At 39.2% G+C, this 23,779-nt stretch overlaps 2 protein-coding genes and 2 long non-coding RNA genes across 4 annotated transcripts in view; all 4 read left to right on the forward strand.

Moving 5' to 3' along the window:
- The first annotated feature begins 1,381 nt into the window (after positions 1-1,381).
- LOC125563206 lies at positions 1,382-3,509 on the forward strand. The gene is made up of 2 exons (XR_007308222.1): positions 1,382-2,526; positions 2,871-3,509. It is a non-coding gene; the product is annotated as an uncharacterized LOC125563206 (long non-coding RNA).
- Positions 3,510-6,429: 2,920 nt separating this feature from the next.
- LOC5500719 lies at positions 6,430-19,380 on the forward strand. Its single transcript, XM_048727304.1, has 7 exons — positions 6,430-6,586; positions 7,026-7,222; positions 16,015-16,156; positions 16,384-16,791; positions 17,099-17,315; positions 18,350-18,492; positions 19,079-19,380. Exons 1-7 carry the CDS (start codon positions 6,457-6,459, stop codon positions 19,378-19,380), a joined length of 1,539 nt encoding a protein of 512 aa, XP_048583261.1. The 5' UTR covers positions 6,430-6,456.
- LOC116607341 lies at positions 13,043-14,258 on the forward strand. The gene is made up of 2 exons (XR_004292307.2): positions 13,043-13,584; positions 14,113-14,258. It is a non-coding gene; the product is annotated as an uncharacterized LOC116607341 (long non-coding RNA).
- Positions 19,381-20,703: 1,323 nt separating the features above from the next.
- LOC5510376 (relaxin receptor 2) overlaps positions 20,704-23,779 on the forward strand; it is a 28,614-nt gene continuing 25,538 nt past the window's right edge. The window contains exons 1-3 of the mRNA XM_048727924.1: positions 20,704-22,608; positions 23,057-23,162; positions 23,290-23,643. Coding sequence (XP_048583881.1) covers positions 22,360-22,608; positions 23,057-23,162; positions 23,290-23,643 — 709 coding nt within the window. The 5' untranslated portion in view covers positions 20,704-22,359. The remainder of the gene's footprint in view (positions 22,609-23,056; positions 23,163-23,289; positions 23,644-23,779) is intronic.

Raw genomic sequence — 23,779 nt, forward strand, 5'->3', positions numbered from 1 at the left:
TTTTGCACAACCTTGCAAATGCGTATATAAATGTTTTTTTTTTTGCATATTATCATAAAAAGAGACCTATTTTGATAATCCGTTTGATGACCCTTCACACAGGTTTAGCATTTTATGACATGATGGATTTATTTTTTCAACACAATTAATTGAGAACATAATTTGCGCTCCCTGTGGTAAATTTTGCAAATAGTAGATAACTCAATGGTAAGGAGGTTTCTTTTTATTTATAAAGCATAATTTGCTTCAATGAATGTATGCATAATTATCATTAACAAATTATTATTGTGCAAAATTATTTTTGGCGAAAATCGAGTTCGAACAAACAGAATCATTCGATAACATCGGCGATTTGGATCTGTTTCCCTTTTAGAATCTAATCGACAATAAGTTCTTAATTCAATCTGTTAATTGAATAAAATTAATAATAATAATAATAATAATAATAATAATAATAATAATAATAATAATAATAATAATAATAATAATAATATTAATAATAATAATAATAATAATAATAATAATAATAATAATAATAATAATAATAATAATAATAATAATAATAATAATAATAATAATAATAATAATAGTAATGAATGTGGCGGCCAGCTCGTGACCCACAGTTTCTTCTGTTGCTTTAGAATCGTCGAGTATAGTATTGTCAAAATTGCTGTGAAATAAAGATGATTTCAAGCACTTGTCATGTATTAACCTCTGCATTATGTTTAATTGAGAGCCTAAAACTGAAATAATCAAAATTAAAAAAGATAATGACCATAAAATTTGATTATTTCTAGTAGCATGTGGCTCAATGGAGAATCCTTGCTTTCTTAAATGCAAATTTTACTGCGACAACAAAGGCGAAATCATTGTAAAAGCAGGAGCAGAAGGCTATGCTACAATTATAAAATTCAGTAGAGAATATGATGATGACATTTATGTCTCCCAAGCGGGGAAAAAAATTTAACCAATCTGATTTGACGGAAGACTGCCTCAAAGGCTGTGTGTCGACCTACACATCACGACTGCACCTGAGCCGTCATAAGAAAAGCAAATCCCGCACTGATGATTCCGCAGTATACCAACCCCTTAAAAGACAACGACAGTGTCTAATGTGTCGTCATTAGGCAGTTTAAGCAACGGAAACGAGAACGGCAACGGCAACGGGAAAACCTCACGAGGACTGGGGTGAGGAATTGTTATGATAGGTTATGTTAGAATGAATCCGTATTTTGCTAATTGTAGTAAGCAAATAGACAAAGTTAAGATATTTGCTCTAGCTAAAAGGGTTGTTCAAGGTTGAGAGCATTCTTGAGGCATTGTTAGTTTTTGTTGATTTAGCTTGAATAGGAAGTTGTTCGCTTAATTAGCGAAATAATGACTTTTATCGGATCGTACCATGTTTTGGGTACTTATCTGTCTTCAACTTCCCATTAAGTTGGTAAACTTACAAGTCTCTGTTTATATAGTTTCCTTTAGATGTCGTACGTTAATTGTCGGTATCATTAGCACAGCACGTAGGATCGCCCACACTCAAGTAGGAGGTGCTTAGCTCTGCAGTGTTGGCAATCTGATCAACTAGGCTAATCTAGGTCAGCAAACATCACACCTACGCTACTTGAGCGACCAGTTCTTTCCCCTTCCGTTCAGTAACTTTCGATTACAAGTTACATATCTGTTCCTCCAAAGTTACCTTATGACCTTTCCTACCAACTCCCTTAGTTTCATGGCAAAGGACATCCGTTTTGTATCCTTAAATTCTTTTCAAAGCTTTCCTTTGTTATCGCTAATTTTGCCGAGAGTTAATGATATCTGATGTAACTGTTTGCATTGTCAAGTACCGTCCAATCACCGCACTCTGCACACGTGGTCAGTGCTTGTCAATCAAACGTACTACTTGTTTTACTACAAATAAGACCGCATTGTAATTCCTCATTACTCTTCATACCACTGACTCAGAATAAAGGTACGACTCCGGTCAAAAGAAGTCCTCCCGACTAATCATTACAGAATTAATGACGAGTGCAGTTGTAAACAAATTAAGCAAACACAAAACGGCAAAACGCGAGCATTTTTGTTACTTTATTCCCGACTGCTATCGCAATTTTTCGCTTTATTTATTTAAGTTATGTGTCTTCACTTAAACGAGCAAAAGAGCAACTTCTGCAGAGCCAAGCTGATGGAATCATAGCCGACGAGGAGTTTGTTTTGCTTTACGATTTAAGCAAACTAGACAATCTTGTTCCCCCGTACGAAAACTACAAAACTGTTTCACGTGGATCTTTTGGAGGAAGATGAGTGCTCATCTGAATTTAGGTTTCACAAGCGAGATATCCCTGCAATATCTGCAAAAGGATCTCCATTGGACAACTGTTTCGGATTCATCGATGGAAATGTAGTGAGACCTATTTGCTGACCAAACCAGCACCAGGAGATTGTGTACAATGGCCTCAAACGAGTTCATAGTATAAAGTTCCAGTCCGTGGCTCCCGAATGGCATGATAGGGAACATGTATGGACCAATAGGTAAGACTAGATATCATGCTAACCTAGCTTGTGTGCTACTTAATTCCCAACTTTTAAGAATTTATATAACCCAAAGTTGACCCATTATATTTTTATAGATTTCCCTGGCTGTCTATCCCGTGTCACCTGCAAAAGTAATATTATATCAACCACAAATATATAACAACCACAAAAGTAATTAACCAATAAAAAGTGGTTGATTGCGATTACACTTGTAATTAGTATTACATTTGTAGGTGGCAGATCTAGCCCGATTTATCCCCAAATGCCGATGTTATAAAGGATTTTCAGCAAAAGGTTAAATTATTAAATCTGTTTTTACTTATTTATTTTCTTTGGCACAGAGGGAAAACGACATGATGCTTTCATGCTGCGGGAGTCTGGCCTCCCCCACGATCTTGAGCTGCATGCATTCTCTAGGCCTCCTGCACCACATCCACTATGCCTTTATGGAGACCCAGCATATCTCCTCCGCATTCATCTACAAGGCTCCTTCGGCAATACAGTCCACCCCCTCAAACCACAGATGGAAGAGTTTAATGAATCAAATGGACATCCGTGGAGTAGCTCCTTGGGGATATTGTAAATTATTTTAAGTTTATTGATTAAATAAAATTTTTAAATTGTTCCGTCTTCAGTAAGAAAAGCTTATATTGTCTTTGCTCTTCTTAGAAATGCCTTAAATTCACTCTATGGAAACACTACTTCTCAGATTTTTTATCAAGAAAACATACTTAGATTAAAATACTTCTATGTCACCATAATCAAAATAAGCATCAGATAAAAGTTTTTTTTAACATTTTAATGATATTTTTTAATAATATTAATTTTTGCCATAAAGAAGCAAATATCTTGAATAAGGTTTATATTCAGATGCGAGAAAGCCTTGCACTGGAAGAACATCACAAATCTGTGTAAGCTAAGAAAGTAATATATTACTTCACTATAAATAATAAAGTTCAATAAATAATTTTCTGAAACTAGTTCTTGTAGCCATCATGGCTTGAGATTGTTGCTGCGTCATCATTGTGGACTTCATTTGTTGTTGTTGTTGCTGCCACTGCTGCTGCTGCTCCTGCTGTTTCTGCAAGGAAGCAAACATTTGTTATTGCTGTTGTAGCATTCGTGCTTGAAAAGCTTGCTGAGCCTTTGTTTTGGCCTCTTGAGTCTGCATTTTAAGCTTCATCTATTCTTTCAACTTTTATTGCTGTTTTGATCTTTCTTTGAGGTACTGCAAATTGTCTCTCGCAGAACATCTCTAATAAGCTTTCCTTTCTTCGGCTCTCCTTGACCTTTCTTGGTCTGCCTGTCTGCGATTCTTTCCAGAACCCTTGCCCTCATCTCTTCTTCTCTCTTTCATCTTTTCCTTTCTTTTCATCCTGTTCAACTCTCTGCATTTTATCTGAATCACTATCCTTGTTCACTATCTCCTCCAAAGCTAACCAAACTCTGTTTGGGGAGGAACTTTTTTTTTTTTTTTTTTTTTTTAACAAGGTTTACCCTATCCCGGACAGTCCTGCCACTGACACTAAGAGTGATTTTCTGGAACAAATGTGGACCATCAAGGTTAGCAGCTATTTTTTTTTCCTCAGGGCAAACCTTTCTTTGCTCCCTTTTGGGTATTGGTATGGGTCAACGGCAGCAAATTTCTCTGCACAAAAGATGTCATGCCGTGACAGCCAGCGCATATTTATTTTGCTTTCACCTAAAAAAAAAGACACATTTTAAGATTACATATTCATTCATGTTTATTAATATAAGATTCCAGAAATGTCCATACCCCCAAGACAAGATAATTAGAAATTTCACAGGGGTGGGGGGGGTATGAAAAAATATGGTGTGTTTGTAAAGAAGCAAACACTAGGCTACATTTTTTTGCAAAGCCAACAAAGAATAACATCATCATTATCAACATCACCATCATCATCATCAACATCATCATCATCGAAACAAAGCAGCCATAAGAAAATGGCTCTTAGAAAACAATTCATAAGAGGAGTGTAAATAATTAAAACCTATGAACTGGCTTATCTATAAAGAACTACATGCTCTCGGTTTGCTGGAAATATTTAAAAAAAAGGAAAAGCAATGAAAACAATTTAATACACAACTCACGTTTCACACAACGCAACTTCGGAACCTTTACGTCGAGGCCAGGATGAAAACTTCGGCTGGAAGACTTGGGAGCATGTGCAGTACGACTTAGGGGTTTTCCCCTTCGTTTTCCGTTGCCGTTGCCGTTCTCGTTCCCGGTGTTTAAACTGCATATTCAATTTCAAGGAAAACTGCCTGTTCTGTGGCGAGTTGTGTGTTGTGGAGACAGACAGAACAAATCCCAAAAGATGGAAAAAAGCAGTCTTATTCTGCACAGGGAGTGCTTTTAGACAGTCTATTCTTGACACCTGTACTGAACGAAATGACGTAATCGCCAACGAAGTGAGAGTACGTGTCAAAGGTACCGTAAGCAATTTACACGCTGCTGATGCGTGGTATCATACGAAGTTTTATGTCACAAAGGTCTATCTCTTCAGCCAAAAAGACATATCATAGAAGATGTTGACAAAGCATTTGCTGGTCGCAGCTCCAGACCCGCTGACACTGGGTTGTTAGAATGCGCCACTTATTGAGCATGCCACTAAGTTCATTGGCTCGTGTTACACTGCAAAATCACAAGGAAACAAGAATGTCAGGGATCAGTATGGGATTTAAGAGTTTGGCAACAGTGAAACCTCGGTGCCGCAGATCCAGTCACTTCCTACGTCAACTGAAGCCTTCACAGCAAATGTAAAGAAAGCCCACTGGAAAGTTGCAATGTCACTCGATCCTTCCAGCATCGACCGAGTTGAATATGGATACAGTTTACACTGAGATCTCTCATGTGATAATAATATTCTTGTTCTTAATGACATCGGAATAGTATTGCTCTTATTGACGTCATCGATGACGTCACAAATTACGTGAATATTGTTTTTGACCCCCTTTAACATAGCATTACTCCTACTAAGTTTGGTTGTGGAATAATGCTTCTTTCCTGAGATATGAATATGTTTTGCTTTTAATCAAGTTTTTTTTTTGCTTTAAGTGACGTCATCGATGACGTCCGTTTGATATGATCCTTAGGGCTTGTACAGAACGGTGTTTTACTTTGAGCGATTGGCTTTTAAAGAAATATCTAACAAATGATAAAAAGGGACAACAATAAAAAAGGAACTATTATAAACGGACAGCATTAAAAGACTAATACCTCTCATATTCTCAATACTACTCAAGGCATGAGAGCGAGTACCCTGCGATGAATTATTGCAAAGCAATAACAGGGTGCACAAAACAAATAATTAAAGTTAAAAAAAATAAAAACAGCAAAATAAAACGCGATTAGGCAGCACTAATCGATGGCAAACGCTTGGCACAAGGCTGGAGCCTCGATGAAAGGATGACAGGGCCGTAGAAAGCCTCGAAATATTGGGGGAGGTGCACAATACAGAATCACTAAGAAAATGATGAGTAGGGGGCACAGCCACGCCCCTGCTGGTCGTTTCGTTATAATGTTTGAAAATATTGTGGGGGCACAGGGTCCCAGTGCCCCACCTTCTGCTGCGGCCCTGGATAAACGAGTCTCACCCGCTCTCATTGATTCTTACAGCTTTCATTTACTTTAAACGTTTTTCATTCGAGAGTCGTTTCTCATTTCACTATTAATTACAGATTCAGAGATGAATCCAATAAATTACTACACAGATTCTTGGATAAAATCGTAACCACTTTCAACAACTCTCAAAGAACTTTTTGCGGGATCATTTTGAGAGCTAGAAAGAGTAGAACTCTTTCACAGACTGTCATCTCCTTTTGATCGATCATTTACATTAAAGCTGCTTTTTTCGCTTAATACCATTTTTAGACCGTGTGATAAATAACAAGACCGAATGCGGTATGCCTCTGGGTATTCAAAACGGCAGAATTACCGACGCGGCCATCACAGCCTCCTCGTTCCAGGACACCGCTCATCGCGCGCGGCTACATACAGTCGGAGAACATGGAAAACCTGGCGCTTGGGTTGCAGGTAGGTTTCTTGAGATGCTCTGATTCTGTGTTTCGAAACATGATGGATACTTAAGTTCTATAACCCAAAAATCTTGACATATTTTTGAGAAGTAATGAGGTAGTGTGTGAAAAAATCATGGCCATCGCCGCGGGCACCCTGAGGGTATTCAGTAAATTGTTTTCTGTCAGATGATTGTTGCTGTTTTTAGGTGAATATAACCTACATTGACATTTTTTGAACGATGCAGTTCAAGTGACCTGTTTTGAAGGTGAAGGTAGAAAAATGTGAAATAACCTTGTTGACCTTGGTCCATCTTATCGATACAGACCTTTGGGTGCTGCCGCGAACGGCAGATTTTCCAAAAGGGCAACAACCGGAATAAAAATCGATTACATTGTCAGAAAGGTAATATGGATTATAAAGTTGCAGCGATTTTCGTGATTTTTGTAAATTTCAGGAGTTGCCGATTTAAGCCAGTGGCTTCAGATTGACTTTGGTAGTGTTGCTATGGTAACACACATAGCAACACAGGGCAGATTCGAGGCGGAGTATGGGTTGAGGTTGCAAACACAGCACTGGGTGACAAGTTTTAAGGTGTCCTTCAGCCAGTTGGGAAGAGCTTACCAGTGGTATAAAGTTAACGGTTCGATCATGGTAAGTAAGTGGAGGAAGTGATTATGACTGATGCTCACAGCTAACACCCGTGTTTTTAAACACCTTTTATTTTCCATAATATCCTGAGCAAGGCTCTTTTACTACAAGCGATTACAAACAGGTTAGGCGATTTATGCTCTAAAAAAGACAATCGACCATCATCTCTCCCTTGTGGGAGATGTCTGAGTGACGGGGATGCGTCAAAATGTCTTCACACGACTTCCATTTTGCTCACAATTCCTTGTCCGAACCCTGATAATGCATGTAGCTTCATCTATTTGTCTTGTTAATGGGTTGTGAAATAAGCCACTAAGTTCAAAGTTCTAAGATCTGTAATCAGCCCTTGCCTCAAGGGCACATCATTATATGCTTGAACAGCGCACTGTTTTCCTTCTTGTCCTCCAACATTTTCCTGTACATAGTTACCCTTTGCTCCTCTTTGCGCGAAATGCATCCTATTGTGTACCCATCCCATCCTATAGTAAACCTGTCACACCCGCGATCCTAGCTTTCCCTGCTTGCACACATGCTCAAGTGTTATTCTTCGCATGGGTCCTTTTAGCGATGTTTTCAACGGGACCCCGGACCGTCTAATCACCTTTGGCTTGAACTGGCCTCCACTTTGCTTCTTCGCCTCGTCCGCTACGTTTCCCACGATTCAGCAAAACGGCTGTCTGGTGTCACCAGGCAATGTCATTATCCCCTTTCTGTAACAACCTGACTTTCTCCTTTCCAATTCCGTTTCCCTTCCCTCTCTTCTGTTTTATTCTTCAATCAATTTCACTACTAGATAGACCCGTTAGTAGATAGTAGAGAAACTAGGTAGATGTGTTTCTTCATTTTCTAGTTATCATTGTAGCGGAGCCAGCGAGAGCGTAGGCCGCGCGCGATGCTCCATATAGTCCAGTCAATCTATGAAATTTTTAATGGCCCAGGTGGAACTTATTGCAATAGAAATTCTCTCAGCGGATTTTGAACAAGTGATACAACCTAGTTAACATACTAAAAGTCCCTAAAAATCCCTTTGGTGGAACATCTTTAAATATGTGCTTTGTCCGGAGTAAAACCACAGGTTACCCGCGTCGTAAAAACGGAAAAAATAAAATACACGTGTCAATCAGTACATTGAAAAGGCGACTGGTCAAAGTTGATTAAAGACAATATATTGAAAGACAATATATCGAAACAAAGCAAATTGCCCCTGTTTAATATCTTTTTTCCCAATATTTCTGTATTCCAAAAACTACATAGTACCCGCACCGAAATCCCTGAAAAAATTGAAAATACAAGTCTGAATCAGAAAATTTCAGTCATTGCCCAAAAATGATTTAATACACAATTTCAGTATCGAAATAAAGCAACTTGCCCATGTTTTATTTCTATTTCAAATATTTTCTCCGCGAATGTATTTCTGCATTCTTCGCACCCGAGTCAGTGACTGAAATTTGTCTAGAAAATAAACTTATATGTGACATATGCTCAGTATTTAGCCTATTTAAAAATGTAATACAGCAGAAATCTGGAACATTTTTGTAATTTCTTGAGTTTTACACCAGCCTAGAGATAGCTACTTACACTTCTAATGAAACTGAACGTCTAGCTCTAGCTCGATTAGTCCAGAATTGTGACAAGTCTGACCACCTTCCAAACGTCGCACTACAGTCTAGACCATTCTTCTTGCAGGTTCATCTTCTGGTGCTGTAATCCGATTAGCATTTGTATCGCATTATATTTATCAGCGATCATTGGGGATGGTCCAGTGCGGACAGACTTGCCTCCAACACACGGATCGCTGCTAGAAATGGTGCGGTGCAAATGCACAAATTGGATTGCATTTCCTTTCTTTGGGCTAGGTGTAAAGCCTAAAAAAACACACTGATTACTAGATTGGTCTTCAATCACAGGCAGTCAAAGATCCGTGCGATGGACCATGTACAGGGTAAGTCTACGTTGAATACATTGGCAAGTAGTGTCTGATAACGGTTCTTCAGGAAATATTTTTAAGCGCGAGTAGGCCAGAGAACGTATTGAACTGAGTTATGTGACATACTAGATTATATGGTCTTACAATACGATTGAAATAAGATGCTTAAAACGCAGTTGTTCTGCAAAGAGCCGGAGATAAAGTTAAGCTTCGGTTCAGGTTACGGGTACGATTATGATTTACAAAAGTGACAAAAGTTGAACATTCAGGTCGGTCATTTCGAAGTTAAACTAGTTAGTTACACTAAAAAAAAGATTAGGTCTTTCACCTCTCGGTCGTAGACCAAGGGTAGTAGATCGAGTTTTAGAAGTCGCTCTTTAAAGCACAAGTCTCCGATCTTGGATCTTATAGTCCTGTCGCTTAGTGTTTCAATCTATACATAGCGGACAAAAGCACCAAACTTGGCACAAAGTTAGCCAAGAGGATGCTAATTAATATTGAGACCGGTACCCACCGGTACCACTTGAGGATTTCGTGTAATAACGGAATAAAAATTAGAGAAAAGCGTCCATCACGGGCTTCCTGTGGTGAAATTTAAAATACCTTGTACTTCCAAACCTAAGGAGAAATATCTGATTGTTTTATTCTAGTAGGGGAAATATAACGCTATTTGTTAATATTTCAAGATAAAACTCCCTTCGGCTGCATTAAAACGCTTTATCTAAGAGAAAAAGTTATCAAGGCTAGACCCAATCCCCCTCACGGTTATCCAAGATGGCGGCTTATATTGGCATAGTATACGCTGTAAGTACCTCATAAAATCGCGTATTTTAGGTGAAAAAAAGGCTCATACTTTATGTATCAAGGACTTACAATGTCAATAACCTACTAAATATGAACTTTTGTCTTGAGTTTAAATGTATTTCTTCTAAGTCTGCGATTATCGCAATTTTAGGGTATTTTGACGTTGGCTAAAAAGAGGTTGAGATGGATTTAATAGGGGGCTTTGTAAATGTATGTCAACTAGACAACACAGAACAACGAGATGCTTTAGATTTGCCTCCTCAATCAAAGTAATTAGTTTGTGAATCTTTTCTTGAGAATATTAAAGGATTCAGATGTTCAGAAGAAACATCTGTAGAAACTCTTTGTTGCAAATAGCGCAAAATGGCACAGGAATTATCACAAATTTGCGGTATTAATGCTCGAAAGCCTTTAAGAACGAAAAAAGGTGACTAGAAGAGGAACTGCGAAAAAAAAACAGTGCTTATTTCTCCCTACGTGTGCATTATAGTGACGAGGTTGAACGTATCACATGCTTTTAACAGGATAGCAACCAACCTCCAACAAATCGCCGCAGCAATAAAGGACTATGTTATTAACTTAAAGATGTCTTAATGATGACCTCAGGGATGGAAAAAGCCGTGGAGCATAAGTAAAAGAAATGTCTCCAGGAAGCGAGAGAGGATGATAAGAGAGTTTAGAGCTTTTGTCAGGCTTATAGAATATAATATATTATGAGAATATATAAGTGGAAGCTGTTGAAAATGGTACGTACCTTTTTTGTGATGTCCAAGCTCCACAATGCGCATGAGACACGAATGCGAGATTTCGGGAATGAGAAATCCTTTAACCGATTTTTACTAAAGGACAGAGTTTTAGAGGCTTTTTCTAAGGCATACCATCAGTGATCGGCGGACCGTTATTGTAATAAAGGGAAAAAAGTCATTCTGAAATAAACTGAAAGAGACTTTTCAGAATGATGCGCGTACGCTAGCTTGTGTGCAGGGTACGCTGGGATTTCTTTTCCAAACAGAAGATTTTTCCTTCGACGGTGCTATAAATAAGTGTACAAAAACTCTAGTGTCAACGGTACTAGCGTCAACCTTAGGAGGACACGTTTAGGCCCAAACCTGACGTAAGCCAGAATTATTCTATGTAAGTTATAAACAATCAGATGGTTTTGAGCGCCATATTCGTAAACGCCAGCCACCACTGCCGATCTATATACTGGACGCTTTGGCCCGTAACTAGCATGGGGTAGAGCGAGGCTCTCGCCTCGGAAACAATTGTAATAATTTGATTTTAAAATTAACATAGGGCCGTAAGGGAAAGATAAACAAATGATCCTAGTTGTCATGGTATATTTTATCAACACATAAAAAGCTATAAAAAGTCTCTCTCATCGGTAGCTGATTTTTTCCTGGTGACAAGCTAGAGCTGCGCTGGTTGAATCAAAGCTCTGTAACCATTAATATAATGCTTAGACAGCTCATTGAAAGAACATTTCTGGTGAAATTCATGTGCACCACCTATTTTGCTTATTTGATGGACGGAAATCAGTCATATTATTATTATATTTGTATGTTAGCAAGAGGGATGTAAAAAAGGCCACGCGGAGCCTGGGCTCCAGTAGATTTCCTTCTTCTTCAAATGTAGCTTTTTATAGCTATTTATACGTTCTTTTGTTCGGAATTCGATAGAGTACAGCTTAAATGATAGAAATCGTTTTCAAATATGTGCATTTTTATCTTTTTTGGCCTCATGAAAAGGTATAAAAATCTCACCGCAGGGTACCCGCAACACCAGATTTCCAAAAAAAGAAGAATTGCTCTTTATCTATGGATCCGCTAATGGTACCGGTGGGCACCGGTCTCAAAATTAATTACCATCTCATAGGCTATAATTATACCAAGTTTGGTGCTTTTGTCCGCTGTGTATAGATTGAGCTCTTTTTGTGCGCTAAGCGACCCGACTATTAGGAGCTCGCCTTTTAACTTTTTCTAATAGTACATTTTAAGTCTTACGCTGCCGTGGGACCAGACTTCAATGGCGAAACATAGCTACGACTTGACAAGGGACAGGTATAGAGTACGCCTGACCCTGTATCTGTAATTAGGACACATGTCCTCTTGAGCAGACCAAGCATTCTGTTGGCCTTGGACACCACATATAGAATGTGGGTGTCCTATGTGAGATTGCTCGATATTGTGCCCCCAAGATCTTTTTCAATGTTGATGCGCTGAAGACCTTTTGCGCCAAGCTGATAGTCCACCAGTGTGGGCGATTTCTTCCGTTAGACTGTAAAGACTAAATTAACACTTGGTAGCGTTAAACTTTATTTTTGTTTTGTGGCTCCACTTGCTAGAATTGTCAGGTCATCCTGAAGAGCTTCACAGTCCTTTATCGAAGAGATTCTTCGGTACAGCTTTGTGTCGTCTGAGTATATAGCGGTGTGCCTTTGTCTGTGGCGTCTGGTAGATCGTTGATGTAGGTTCTAAATAGAAGGGGCCTATTAGGCTTCCTTAGGGACCCCGGAAGTCACTGGGAGGTGACGAGAAGCCATACCTTCTATAACAACCCTAGCTACTGAGTTGCTGTCACATGTAAGTTTGTTTTCTAAAGAAATTTCAGTAACTGACGCCAGAATGCAGAAATACATTTGTGGAGAAAACGATTTTTTCCAATGACCTTTGTAATTTTCTGATTCAGGCTTGAATTTTCAAATTTGTTAAGTGTTTTCGCGGGTACCCTGTGGTTTTTTGGATTACAGCAATATTGGAAAGATATAAAACAGCGGCAATTTGCTTTGTTTCGATATCCAAACTGGGTATTAAATTAACTTTGACCAATGGGTTTTTAAATGTACTGATTTTGAAGTGTTTTTTTTTATTTTTTTTTCCGTTTTACCGACGCGGGTCCCCTTTTATTTTGCCCTGAAATGGAAAAATCACAAATTTCAGGATGTTCCACCAAAGGGATTTTTGGGGACTTTTAGTATGTTAACTAGGTTGTATCACTTGTTCAAAATCCGTTAAGAGAAATTATAATGCAATTAGTTCCACCTGAAACCACAGATTGACTGGACTAATAGGTATAGAAATATGGTATAGCTATGCGACTTGGTTTTTGTTGTCATTGTGCGGGAACCCTGTGGTGTCACACGCCAAGTCATCCGCGCAACTCCCAGGCCCTACTCGGTGTTTTATGTGTTTTTAACCGCCTCTATTTAGTGCTTGAAAGTAGTTCGTATGTTCACAGAAAAAAAAGGCAGCTTGAAAATAGTATTTAATGAGAAAATATGCGGATTCAAATGGGCTAAAGTCTTTGAGGAACCGTTTTGTCTGAAGTACGAGCCGATAGTAAAATCCCGAGTGTTCGTCAATCCCGCCAGTCGCGGCAGCAAAAAGAGGACTAGGAGAGGATCTACACTACCATTCTACTAATATTCATTCACGTCACGTCTATATCTATGTAAGGAGACCCTGAGAAGTAAGGGCCTTTGGATATTGATGTCTGTTTTCATCTATAAAAACCATTCACTTGTGCCAACCAGTGTCTTGCTAGCAGAAAGTCGACATGTTCGCAGTTTACAACCATAAAGCGAACACAACTAAGGGCGACAAACAAAAAAGTGACAAAAAAAAACATTGCCATGGTGAGTTTTAGACGACTATTTGTATTGAGGATATGACTCAATTATTTTTCTTTTATTGTTGTGCTTTTGTAATGCTCGTTTGTTGGTGTTTTAAAAACACCGTACCAGCTTTAGTCATCCTTTAATATTCTTCGTTCTCTCTACTTACACTTTTATTGACTGCGTTGACATATTTAATAAAGGCTGAAAAATACCATCCCGCCATATATTGCTAAAGTAGAACTTTATTGTATTTATATTCTGTGTATTTAGTCTTTTGGAAGATACAGCGACTCTTTCAACATTACCATAACTACATTAACTTTACAATTACAAGAAAAATTCTCATCAAAAATAAATAAACAAAATGCAACCCCTATTACCTATATCATTTTGCTTAAGCTTATATCGTCTGTATTTTGCATACCATCTAATGTGTTTATTTATTTTTATTCAAATAGTTGTGGAAAATTACTAAGGTTATAAATAGCATGATGAAAATATTGTTTTGAAAGAAAAAAAGACTTAATATTTTCTACTTTTATTTAGGTAAAACCAACCAAGGACTACCTGAGGGCCATGATTGATGCTGAGAGGCATGAGAGTAGGCAAATTTCTTAAAGATAATTATAGTAGGGGATTTCTTACTTTGATAAAGCAATATAAGTGTTATATGTTTTTTCTATAAACCTAAAGATAATGAGGAAAAGGGGAAATGTTAGGAAAGTGCTCAATCAAATTGTTGCATTCTCATAATTTTTAATCAAAGATTTTGTCCCATTTCAGCCTTTATTCTCTCTTTGTTTACTTTTTTTGTACCCACTTTTATATTATCTACTGCTTCAACCAAATGAATTTAAATAGATAAGCTGGGTTTGAAATTAGACATTTTCATTTAGCACTTTTCTGTAATATAAGAGAATAAGTTTAGAATTTGCTTTCCAAGTCAATTTGTACTCCACCATTGCATTTAATTTTGGAGTAGCATTAGCATGCGTGGATCCAGGGTTTCTATAAAACAGCAGGTCATCTTGCTAAAGGGTGGGTGCACCAATATGTAATGCATGACTGGAGGTATATTTGTGGGTTTTAATTTTCTTGGTGATAGAGTATCACCATTTAGTGATAGATGAAACTTCCATATGGCATCTGAAATGTATACTTATATCATTCTATCTTTCGAATGCTGTTTCATCCATTATGTTTCTGTGCAAGGGCAAAGCTGGTCAGAATGTAGCTTTGATACAAGTGTACATTAATGGGACTTCTATAAAGGGAAGGTTTTTTTTTTTTATTAGAGCACGGTACTTAAATTATATAAATATAACAACAAACTTGTGCTTTTTCAATAATAAATCTGTAAATAAAATAGTTTTATATCAAACTTAAGGTAATAGGGAAAGGGAAAAAATGTTAGGAAAGTGGTCAGTTAAGCTATTAAATTGCATTATTGTTTTATATATTTTTAAAGTAGTCACATTTTTTTTTCAAATAGAGTCACAATTCTCTCTTTTTCCACTCACGATTGACTTTTTGTTTTTTTGTTTTTTTTATTCCTCTCTACTCCGAACAAAGGTCAATGAACATGGTTTGGTTTGAAATTAGAAATTGGAATTAATTTTCAGTAATTTAAGGATTTGCATCCATTGCATTCATTTTTTAGTAGCCAGTATGGGTGGATCTAGGAATTATAAAAACAACAGGCCAAAGGATGGGTGCACCAATATGTTGTGCATGACAGGGGGTATATTTGTGAAACCTAATTTCAACACATTCTTCTGAATAATCAGCTCTGGTAAATGAAAACTGAATTATGGCCTCTAAATCTTTGGAATGCTGTTACATCCTTGATATATTCAAGATCAAATCCTTGATATACACAAGGTCAAAGCTTGTTAGAATGCTGCTTTGATAAAAAAAAACATACATATTGGAACTTAGTTGAAATAAGAATTGACCACTAGACTCTTGAAAAATATTTTCTGTTAACTAAGACACCTTGAACTTTTACAGTTTTTTTCCACACCAAGGTTTAGCATATGTTATCTTTCCTACTGCATATTTAATATTATTGAAGGAGTGCTTTCTTGGTCTATTTGGAGGTGCCAATATTATTTATAATTACATGGCAGACAACCCCTTAAACTACATCTATCAGTCAACACAAAAAGATGTTAAATGCTGGCTCCGCTTTTAGGCAGTGCCTAAATCTATATATTACTCATTTCACAAATTGAGATCTTTTATTTAGTTCTAAGCTTAATGGCCTATTTTAAAAAAGGCTAGGCTAACTGTGCATTCGATGCCTTTGACACGATCGATAAAGTGGAATCTGCGGCTTTATTTATTAATCTATCAAATGGCTTTTTGTATGGCTAGCAGCATGCTAAACGTTCCCTTCCTGTCCTTTCCCGGCAATTATAACCCCTCATACAGTTGTTTTTCTAACAGGAATTCCCTGGTAACAGTGATTCTTTTCGCGTTGTACATAATGACGTGAATCCACCAATCATAGGGTGGTACGTCAGACTCCACCCGGTCAAGTGGCACATTCACCCCGCCATGCGCGTGGAGATGTATGGCTGCCTATCAGGTATATACACATATTTAACTTCACGTCCGGTCACAAATAGCCGTCGAGATGTTTGGCTACTGAGCAGGTAACGTGAGACATAAGTCACTTCCGGTATATAGAGATACATGTCTGCCCAGCAGGTGAAAAGCTGCATGCTGTGATGCCACATCCAGTCCGGCAAATCCGGTCATGTGAGTCAAATTTCTCATCATTTGATATCATATTGAAAGAATTATATATTTCAGTTCCCAAAGGAATCAGGGCAATAGAAAATCTTGGCTGCTTTAAAAGCAAAGGCCCAAACACCACCCTCCCCTCCCTTGAAAACATCGACCCTGCCCTTCAGTGGATTTACCAACAGCGAGCTGGCGCCATTTTGAGCTGCGCAGACGCTGCGTTCCGTCGCGGTTACGAAGTCTTTGGAATCCAAAATGGCGGCAAGTGTGTGGCGGGAGGCATGTCTGACTATGGCGGGAATGGTGGCTCTCTTGAGTGTGTCGATAATGGGCGCGGTGCTAATGGTGCTAACGAAGTGTATAGAATCGACAGGGAGTGTGCTTGGGGTCACGAGCTGTGCACGTGGACATCGAAGGGCGGTAACAGCACTTGGGTGTTTGCTAATGTGACGGATATGAGCGACGCTCCAAAAGGGGGTAAGTAAGAGAAAAATGAGAAAATAATGCTGTCGTCGTCAAGAAACATTATACATCTATTGTGTTTTGGAAACTTTTGTTTTTCTACCGCCATATTTAGTCCGCTCTTTATTGCTTTAGAGCAAAGTCGATAATTTCTACATAAAATTATAGGAATTAATATTTTAACGATTCTTGTGGCTGCCATCTTGAAGGCCCAAAACCCGTTTAGAGCATCACAGGTTTCCCGCGCGCTTGCCTCATGTTATTTTTAGTAAAACGACAGATGGATATGAAGGCGCTTAGAGATTATCTCGTTCTATTTTAGGCGACGATAATGGCGTAGAAACAGTAATTTTATCCAGCCAAAAACAGTTCCATACCCAACTGCCAATCAACATGGCTACAGCGATCACTTTGTGTTACTGGGTCATGTGTAACACTTCGCGTCTTGAGGTTGCCATGGAAACACATGACGGCAATACTGTGATAGGCTTTACCCAGAGACACTGCGCACTTCAGCTCAAAGTTCTTGGAAATACGATGTAAGTACAATTATTCGATCTCGTCTCTCCAACAAGATTAGTCCTTATTGATCAACCTAATCCTACGTTTGATTTAATTTCTTCTATCACTCTCTGGCACTTCAGATTAATGATTATATACTGTTGTTTTTGACGAATATAGTGCTTTTAGTGATTGTGTTTTTTGTTTGTGTTTAGTTTCGTATATTATAGTAAACAGTAGGCTATATGGGACCCCGAGTCCGTAAAACACCCCTCTTAATGCAATTATAGTCTTTACTTTAGGTTTTATTATAGTATGATAAAGGTCTAGAAATAAAATTTAAATGGATGAATGAATAGATGAATAAATCTGATTGCTGGTTTTACTTTTGCATCTTATCTCTAGTCTTTCTATTCATAGCACCTAGTAATTCTACAGCTTGTCTGTAGTCTTTCTATTCATACCACCTAGTCATTATACAGCTTAATGTCTGTAGTCTTTTTATTCAAACCACCTAGTCATTCTACAGCCTGTCTGTAGTCTTTCTATTCATACAACCTAGTTATTCTACAGCTTGTCTGTAGTCTTTCTATTCATACCACCTAGTCATTATACAGCCTGTCTGTAGTCTTTTTATTCAAACCACCTAGTCATTCTACAGTCTGTCTGTAGTCTTTCTATTCATACAACCTAGTTATTCTACAGCTTGTCTGTAGTCTTTCTAGTCATACCACCTAGTCATTCTACAGCCTGTCTGTAGTCTTTTCATACCACCTAGTCATTCTACAGCCTGTCTGTAGTCTTTTTATACATACCACCGAGTCATTCTACAGCCTGTCTGTAGTCTTTTTATTCATACCACCTAGTCATTCTACAGCCTGTCTGTAGTCTTTCTATTCATACCACCTAGTCATTCTACAGCCTGTCTGTAGTCTTTGTAGTCAGACCATACTTACAAAACGTTTAAAAAGCTCATACTTGAGCGATCCCTCTTATACCAACTATGCAATAAGGTGGAATGATAGATGCGTTAGAACAGTTATTTTAGGCAGTCGTTTGATTTTTATGGCAGCTCCTACGATAACTGTGTTTGCAATAAAATATGGCGTCACGTGTGTGTCACGTGGAAGTCACATGCCGGAGTCTGGGAGATTTATCTTGATGGGCAGGTCATCGGTTTTGGTCGCTGGCTCAGTGCACGCTTAACATTACCAGGTATGGCAATATCTATCAAAATCAAAATACGCGACGGGGTAAAAGGTAACAATAGAATCCAATAGATCAGGTTATAAGTCCAAACATAACCTGAGTATCAGGCATCAGCGAAAGAAACGTAACAGAGGCGCTTGAATGGGACAGAAGCGCGTGTAGATCTGGGCGCAAACCAGCCAGTTTTGAGAAGGTTGTGTGACAATTAAACCCGTATGCAGGTGGCGCGTACAACCGAAGCAGAGATATGAAGAGGTATAGGAAGTGTTCTCGGATCTAAAAGTTCCTATAATATATACAGGAACACAGTATAAAGTGTCGATCACATCAAGCAAACGATGAGATGAGAGATGATTAGAGTCGATGAGAGCTACACTCTTTCTAGCTCTTACAGGGTTGCCATCTAAACAGTCTTTGGTAGTGGTCACGTTTTTATCCAAGAATCAACATAGTAAATTATTTCAGCGTAGTCAAGAACTCTTACCAACTCTCGTCTCCGTTAAATCGATGACGCCATATTAAATAGAGGGAGGTCTCCATTTATTAACTATTCATTACCAATGAGGCTTAACTTATCGCAACCTTTGACCAGACACAACGCACTTCTCCATATTCCATGATGCATTCAACTCGTCCTCGCCCACGAAACTGACCGGCCTGTCCGCATGGGGTCACGTGATCGTACCTGAAGAAATAATGCGTATGTCCTATGGGTGTGGTGACGTCAAGGGAGACATTATGAACTGGGGGAGTCTCTTTAAGCTTATGAGAGGATCGTATCGGACAGAGAGACAAGCTGATTGTAGGATCGCAAAAGGTATAAACACAGGCTTCCCACCCGCGTCAATGAAGGATTTCAAAAGCATACAAATTCACGCAAATAAAAATCTATGAGTTATATCTCCATGCTCTAATTCATGAAATAAACTTAGCGTAGGGTTACGCTGTGTATGCAAATTACATTGCAAGGATGCCATTTGACCAGCTGCTATGTCCCGATCATCGACGGAAAGCTAAGCGGATTGCTTTAAAAATCGATTTGGGGATAGTTGCAACCCTTTCCCATCCTTTATCGGTGTCAGTGTTTTCGTAGTGGTTAAAATCCGGTAAAAAATCGCGCTGAAGCCGAGGTAGTAAGAATTAAATAGCCAGTCTTCTATCATTAACATACTTATATCGACACAAAATACGAGACAAACTTATATCGCTCTAAACTCAAAACAGACGAATACATTTACAACCCAGCTATGTTTATTTCATGAATTAGCGCATGGAGATATAACTCATAGATTTTTATTCGCGTGAATTCGTATGCCTTTGAGATCCTTCATTGAAGCGGGTGGAAGCCTGTGGTATAAAATGCATGTAGCGTTTTAAGCTTTTCTTTGTAGTGCGGGATTAAAATGTAATAACAGAAATAGCCGCTCTGTTTCCTTCAGGTTATTATTTAGTCGCACAACAGCTACCCTGGGCAGCCAGTCTCACTATGGTGCTAATGTATTCATAGAGGATTTGTACTACGCCGTTTATTGGTCAATAATAGTTGCTATTGTAGTAGTTTTCCATATATGGAGGATCATCTCCATTCCAATCAAACCGGTTTTTACGGGAAAACGTATACAAACAAAATCATTCCAGCTAAGACGATGATCATTGAATAAGCGGCGAATCTTTTAGTCGTTTCCCGGGCCTGGAAACTGTGCCTCCAGTGTTCCTGTGAAACTTGTCTTTAATGGCGGTAATGCATTCCCAGAAATAAGGGACATTAGCCAGCGGTTTCTCTAGGCTCACATTTTGCTAGGCCCGCGAGAAATAACAGCGGTATCACAAATAAAAACAAGATTGCGGCCAGCTCAGGGGCTTCCCTTTTGTTGTTACACTAGAAGTTTTTTTATCAGGTTGATTAAAATTCCAAATAAAAGTAGTATTAGCGGTATTTAAACGTGCAATGGGCATCTCTGTTTCGATACTTCCAATGATAATGGAAGTGCGGCAGTCTTGCTGAGGTTGGAAAACATTATATGCGCAAATTTAAAAAAAAAAGATTTTAGAAAGGCTTTATGGTTCCCCTGTGTCAATCCCAGAAAGCCGTGGGGCCGTTTAAAAACGACGAACGGAGAGAAGTTGTTCTTGCGGAGCGCACCGTTTTCCTAGCTTCAGTCTGTATCTTAAAGACAACAATAATTGTTCCTGAACTAGGCATAACTTCATCAAATGTTTTTCTTCGGGAACAAGATTGGAAGGCATTACTGCCTATTTTATTTGACAATTTGATTGAAGGATAGTCGATTTACCAATTTCGAGTCCTGCACCTTTGATGCGGCGAACAGTTCTACCTTTTAAACGACTACTTTTATGCCCGACTTTAATGAAATTACAGAGAATGTATAGAGGATGAAATGCTCTCAAGCGAACAAAAGTGCAATGTCCAAGGAACAATTATAGGGCTTTCTCTGGCATCGTTTGAACGGAAAGTGTATCACTCGAATGGTAAGGGGTTTTTTTCGAGTCCTGCATCGTGAGCACAAAATCTCTGAAACGAGAAAATTTGATAAATTGTAATGTCTCCCCACATTTCCTTATAGTAAATGGCAGCCATTTTGACATTGTATGTGCACTATTACGCATGCGTGGCGGCCATGTTGTCTCGTATTTCTGGGAATGGCCCGGTGGACGAGTGAGCTTGACTTCGCTATCCTCTCTAGTTGTCGAACGCAGTTTATGTAAATTACAGACAGGATTATATTGTATCCGAGCGAACGCTTAGCTCGATAAACGCTCTACAACTTTTCCTTTTTAGCCTTTGCTTCAGAAAACAACTTGAACTGACCTGACTTTGTTCACAAGTTATTGCCATTTCGGTGCGAAACTTGAACGGGCATGTAGGACTAACGTGTAGCACAAATACAAATATTTTGACAGGTCATTCTTGCGCGACTGGCGTCATGATTGTGAAACCGGTTTGGCAAGTAATCTGAGAAGTCGCTAACATCATAGTGAGGCTGGTCATCCGTTGCACCAGACGCTCTTTCGCTTCGCTCAAATCGTTGTCGCCGCGAAGCTCGGAGCCTCTGGTACCCAGGGTACACAAACAGCAGAATCTGCTGATATAGTAACAATACAGTCAATTGGACACGGTTATGACAAGGCTACGACACGATCACAACACATCAACAACACGATTACGACGCAACCATCGCACGATTACGACAAGGCTTAAACATGACTAAAACAAGGCCATAACACGATCACAGTATGGCCACCGCACGATCAGGATACGACCAAGACACGGTCACGAAACGGCCTCGACAAGCTCGTGACATGGCCACGACACGCTCACAACACGATCACGATACGGCCGCTGCACGATCACGATACAGCCACAACACGGTCGCGATAAGGCAACCGCACGATCACGATACTGCAACGGCACGTTCACGAAATGGTCACGACACGGTTACAATACGACTACGACACGGCCACAACACGAACACGATACGGCCGCCGCACGATCACATCACGACTACGACACGGCCACAAAACAATCGTGATACGGCCACGATACGGTCATGATATGAAACGAGTATCTCACCGTCACAACCTGGTCACCGCAGAATCAAGACACAGTATCAATACTGTCACAACACGGCCAAGACACGACGAGGATACGATTGCGATATGACGATACGTGACCACGGCACGTTCATCTCGGGAAACAAACATGACATGATATCGTACAGTCACGAGTTTGTCATAACTACGAAACAGTCTCATGAGAACGAGATAGTCTAACCAAAGCCACTAAGCCACGGCTAGCTCACGACAGAACCAATACACGGTCGTTCTTACAAGTTTGGTTCAATTTCAGGAGGGATGCTGCTAAACATTTCTTCAACTGCTTCTGTTCTGTCCAGTCCGTGGTTTAACCGTTCTGGCTCAGAGTACGAGTCTTGCATGAGATTTCGTTACCTAGCAACGGGAAGAAGAACCGCCAGACTCGTCGTCTCGTTGAGAGTTGAGGGGGATCCTATGGGCGAGAGGCCGGTGTGGGGGGCAGGAGGAGATGACGGAGGAGCGTGGCGGTACGGACAGGTAGTGATCGGTACCGTCACTAGATATCAGGTATGTCAACAGATTCGTAGCTAGTAAGGGGAGCAAGAAAGACAGTTTTCCCTAATCTTCCCCTTAAGTACAGTATGTATGAGAAAAAACATTTTAATGTTTTTTTTTTTTAATGGTTATTAAAATAACCCTCCCCCCGCAAACCCCCTTTCCACCACACTTACATCATGGGTGTTAAAAAGTTATATATTGGGAATTTCCACAGTTAATCTAAAAGTTATTTAGATATAAGATATAAATACAAATATATAATTTCTAAAAGGATTCACAGAAACGTTACTCTCAAATTGCTTATATCTGATTTTCTTATTTTTGTAGCCGATTTTCTGGGTCCGCCACTGAATTGTACGCTCAAGTCTCAAAAAATAATAGGAAGCACTTGTTTACGTCGTTATGTAACTCGCTAATCTAGTTGTCTACATCAATACTCTAAAAAAATGTTTGACAGGTCTCCTTTCAAGCGGCGTCCGTTGACCACTCGTCCATGTTTGCATTGGGGGGTGTCTGGTTTAGCTCTGGGTATTGTGCAACCACGCCTCTAACCGCAGCTTCAGGTATAACATTTCTGTTGTTATCTATAAACTTGCTTTTAAGTTTATTCCATATACTCAACTCTGCTAGGAAATAAATGAATAAGGAAATATAATAGCAACATTGTGAATTATTTGTTGCTTGTTGCAGCATGTAATGAACACTTCACAGCGCCATACGGGAACATCACTTCTCCAAACTACCCCGGCTATTACCCACGTGACACCAAATGCGAGTGGCGGATAACCGCCCCTGTCGACAACGTGATTAGGATTACATTCCGGACATTCCAATTGCCTGAGCTACCACGCTGCACAGGAGACTATCTTGAGTTGCATGACGGGATACCTAGTGCTTCTCACAAATCGTCGGTGATTGGACGATTTTGCGGCAATTACTACCCACCTGTTGTTGAGTCGTCGGCTAATCGGATGGCTGTTGTTTTTAAAAGCAGCAGCAGCGCTGTTCCCGCATCTGGATTTTGGCTCTATTACGAGGTTTTCGGTAAGCTTTTAAATTACTGGGATACCTGTGGTATCCCAGTCATAAAATGCAACTGTTTTTTTGTGTGTACCGAGAAATCGGTATTATTGTGCAATACCCCATGAGCCTCTGCGCCACAGGCGATACTCCTTATTTT

This window comes from Nematostella vectensis, chromosome 5 (genome assembly GCF_932526225.1).
Source record: "Nematostella vectensis chromosome 5, jaNemVect1.1, whole genome shotgun sequence".
NCBI classification, from domain to species: domain Eukaryota; kingdom Metazoa; phylum Cnidaria; class Anthozoa; order Actiniaria; family Edwardsiidae; genus Nematostella; species Nematostella vectensis.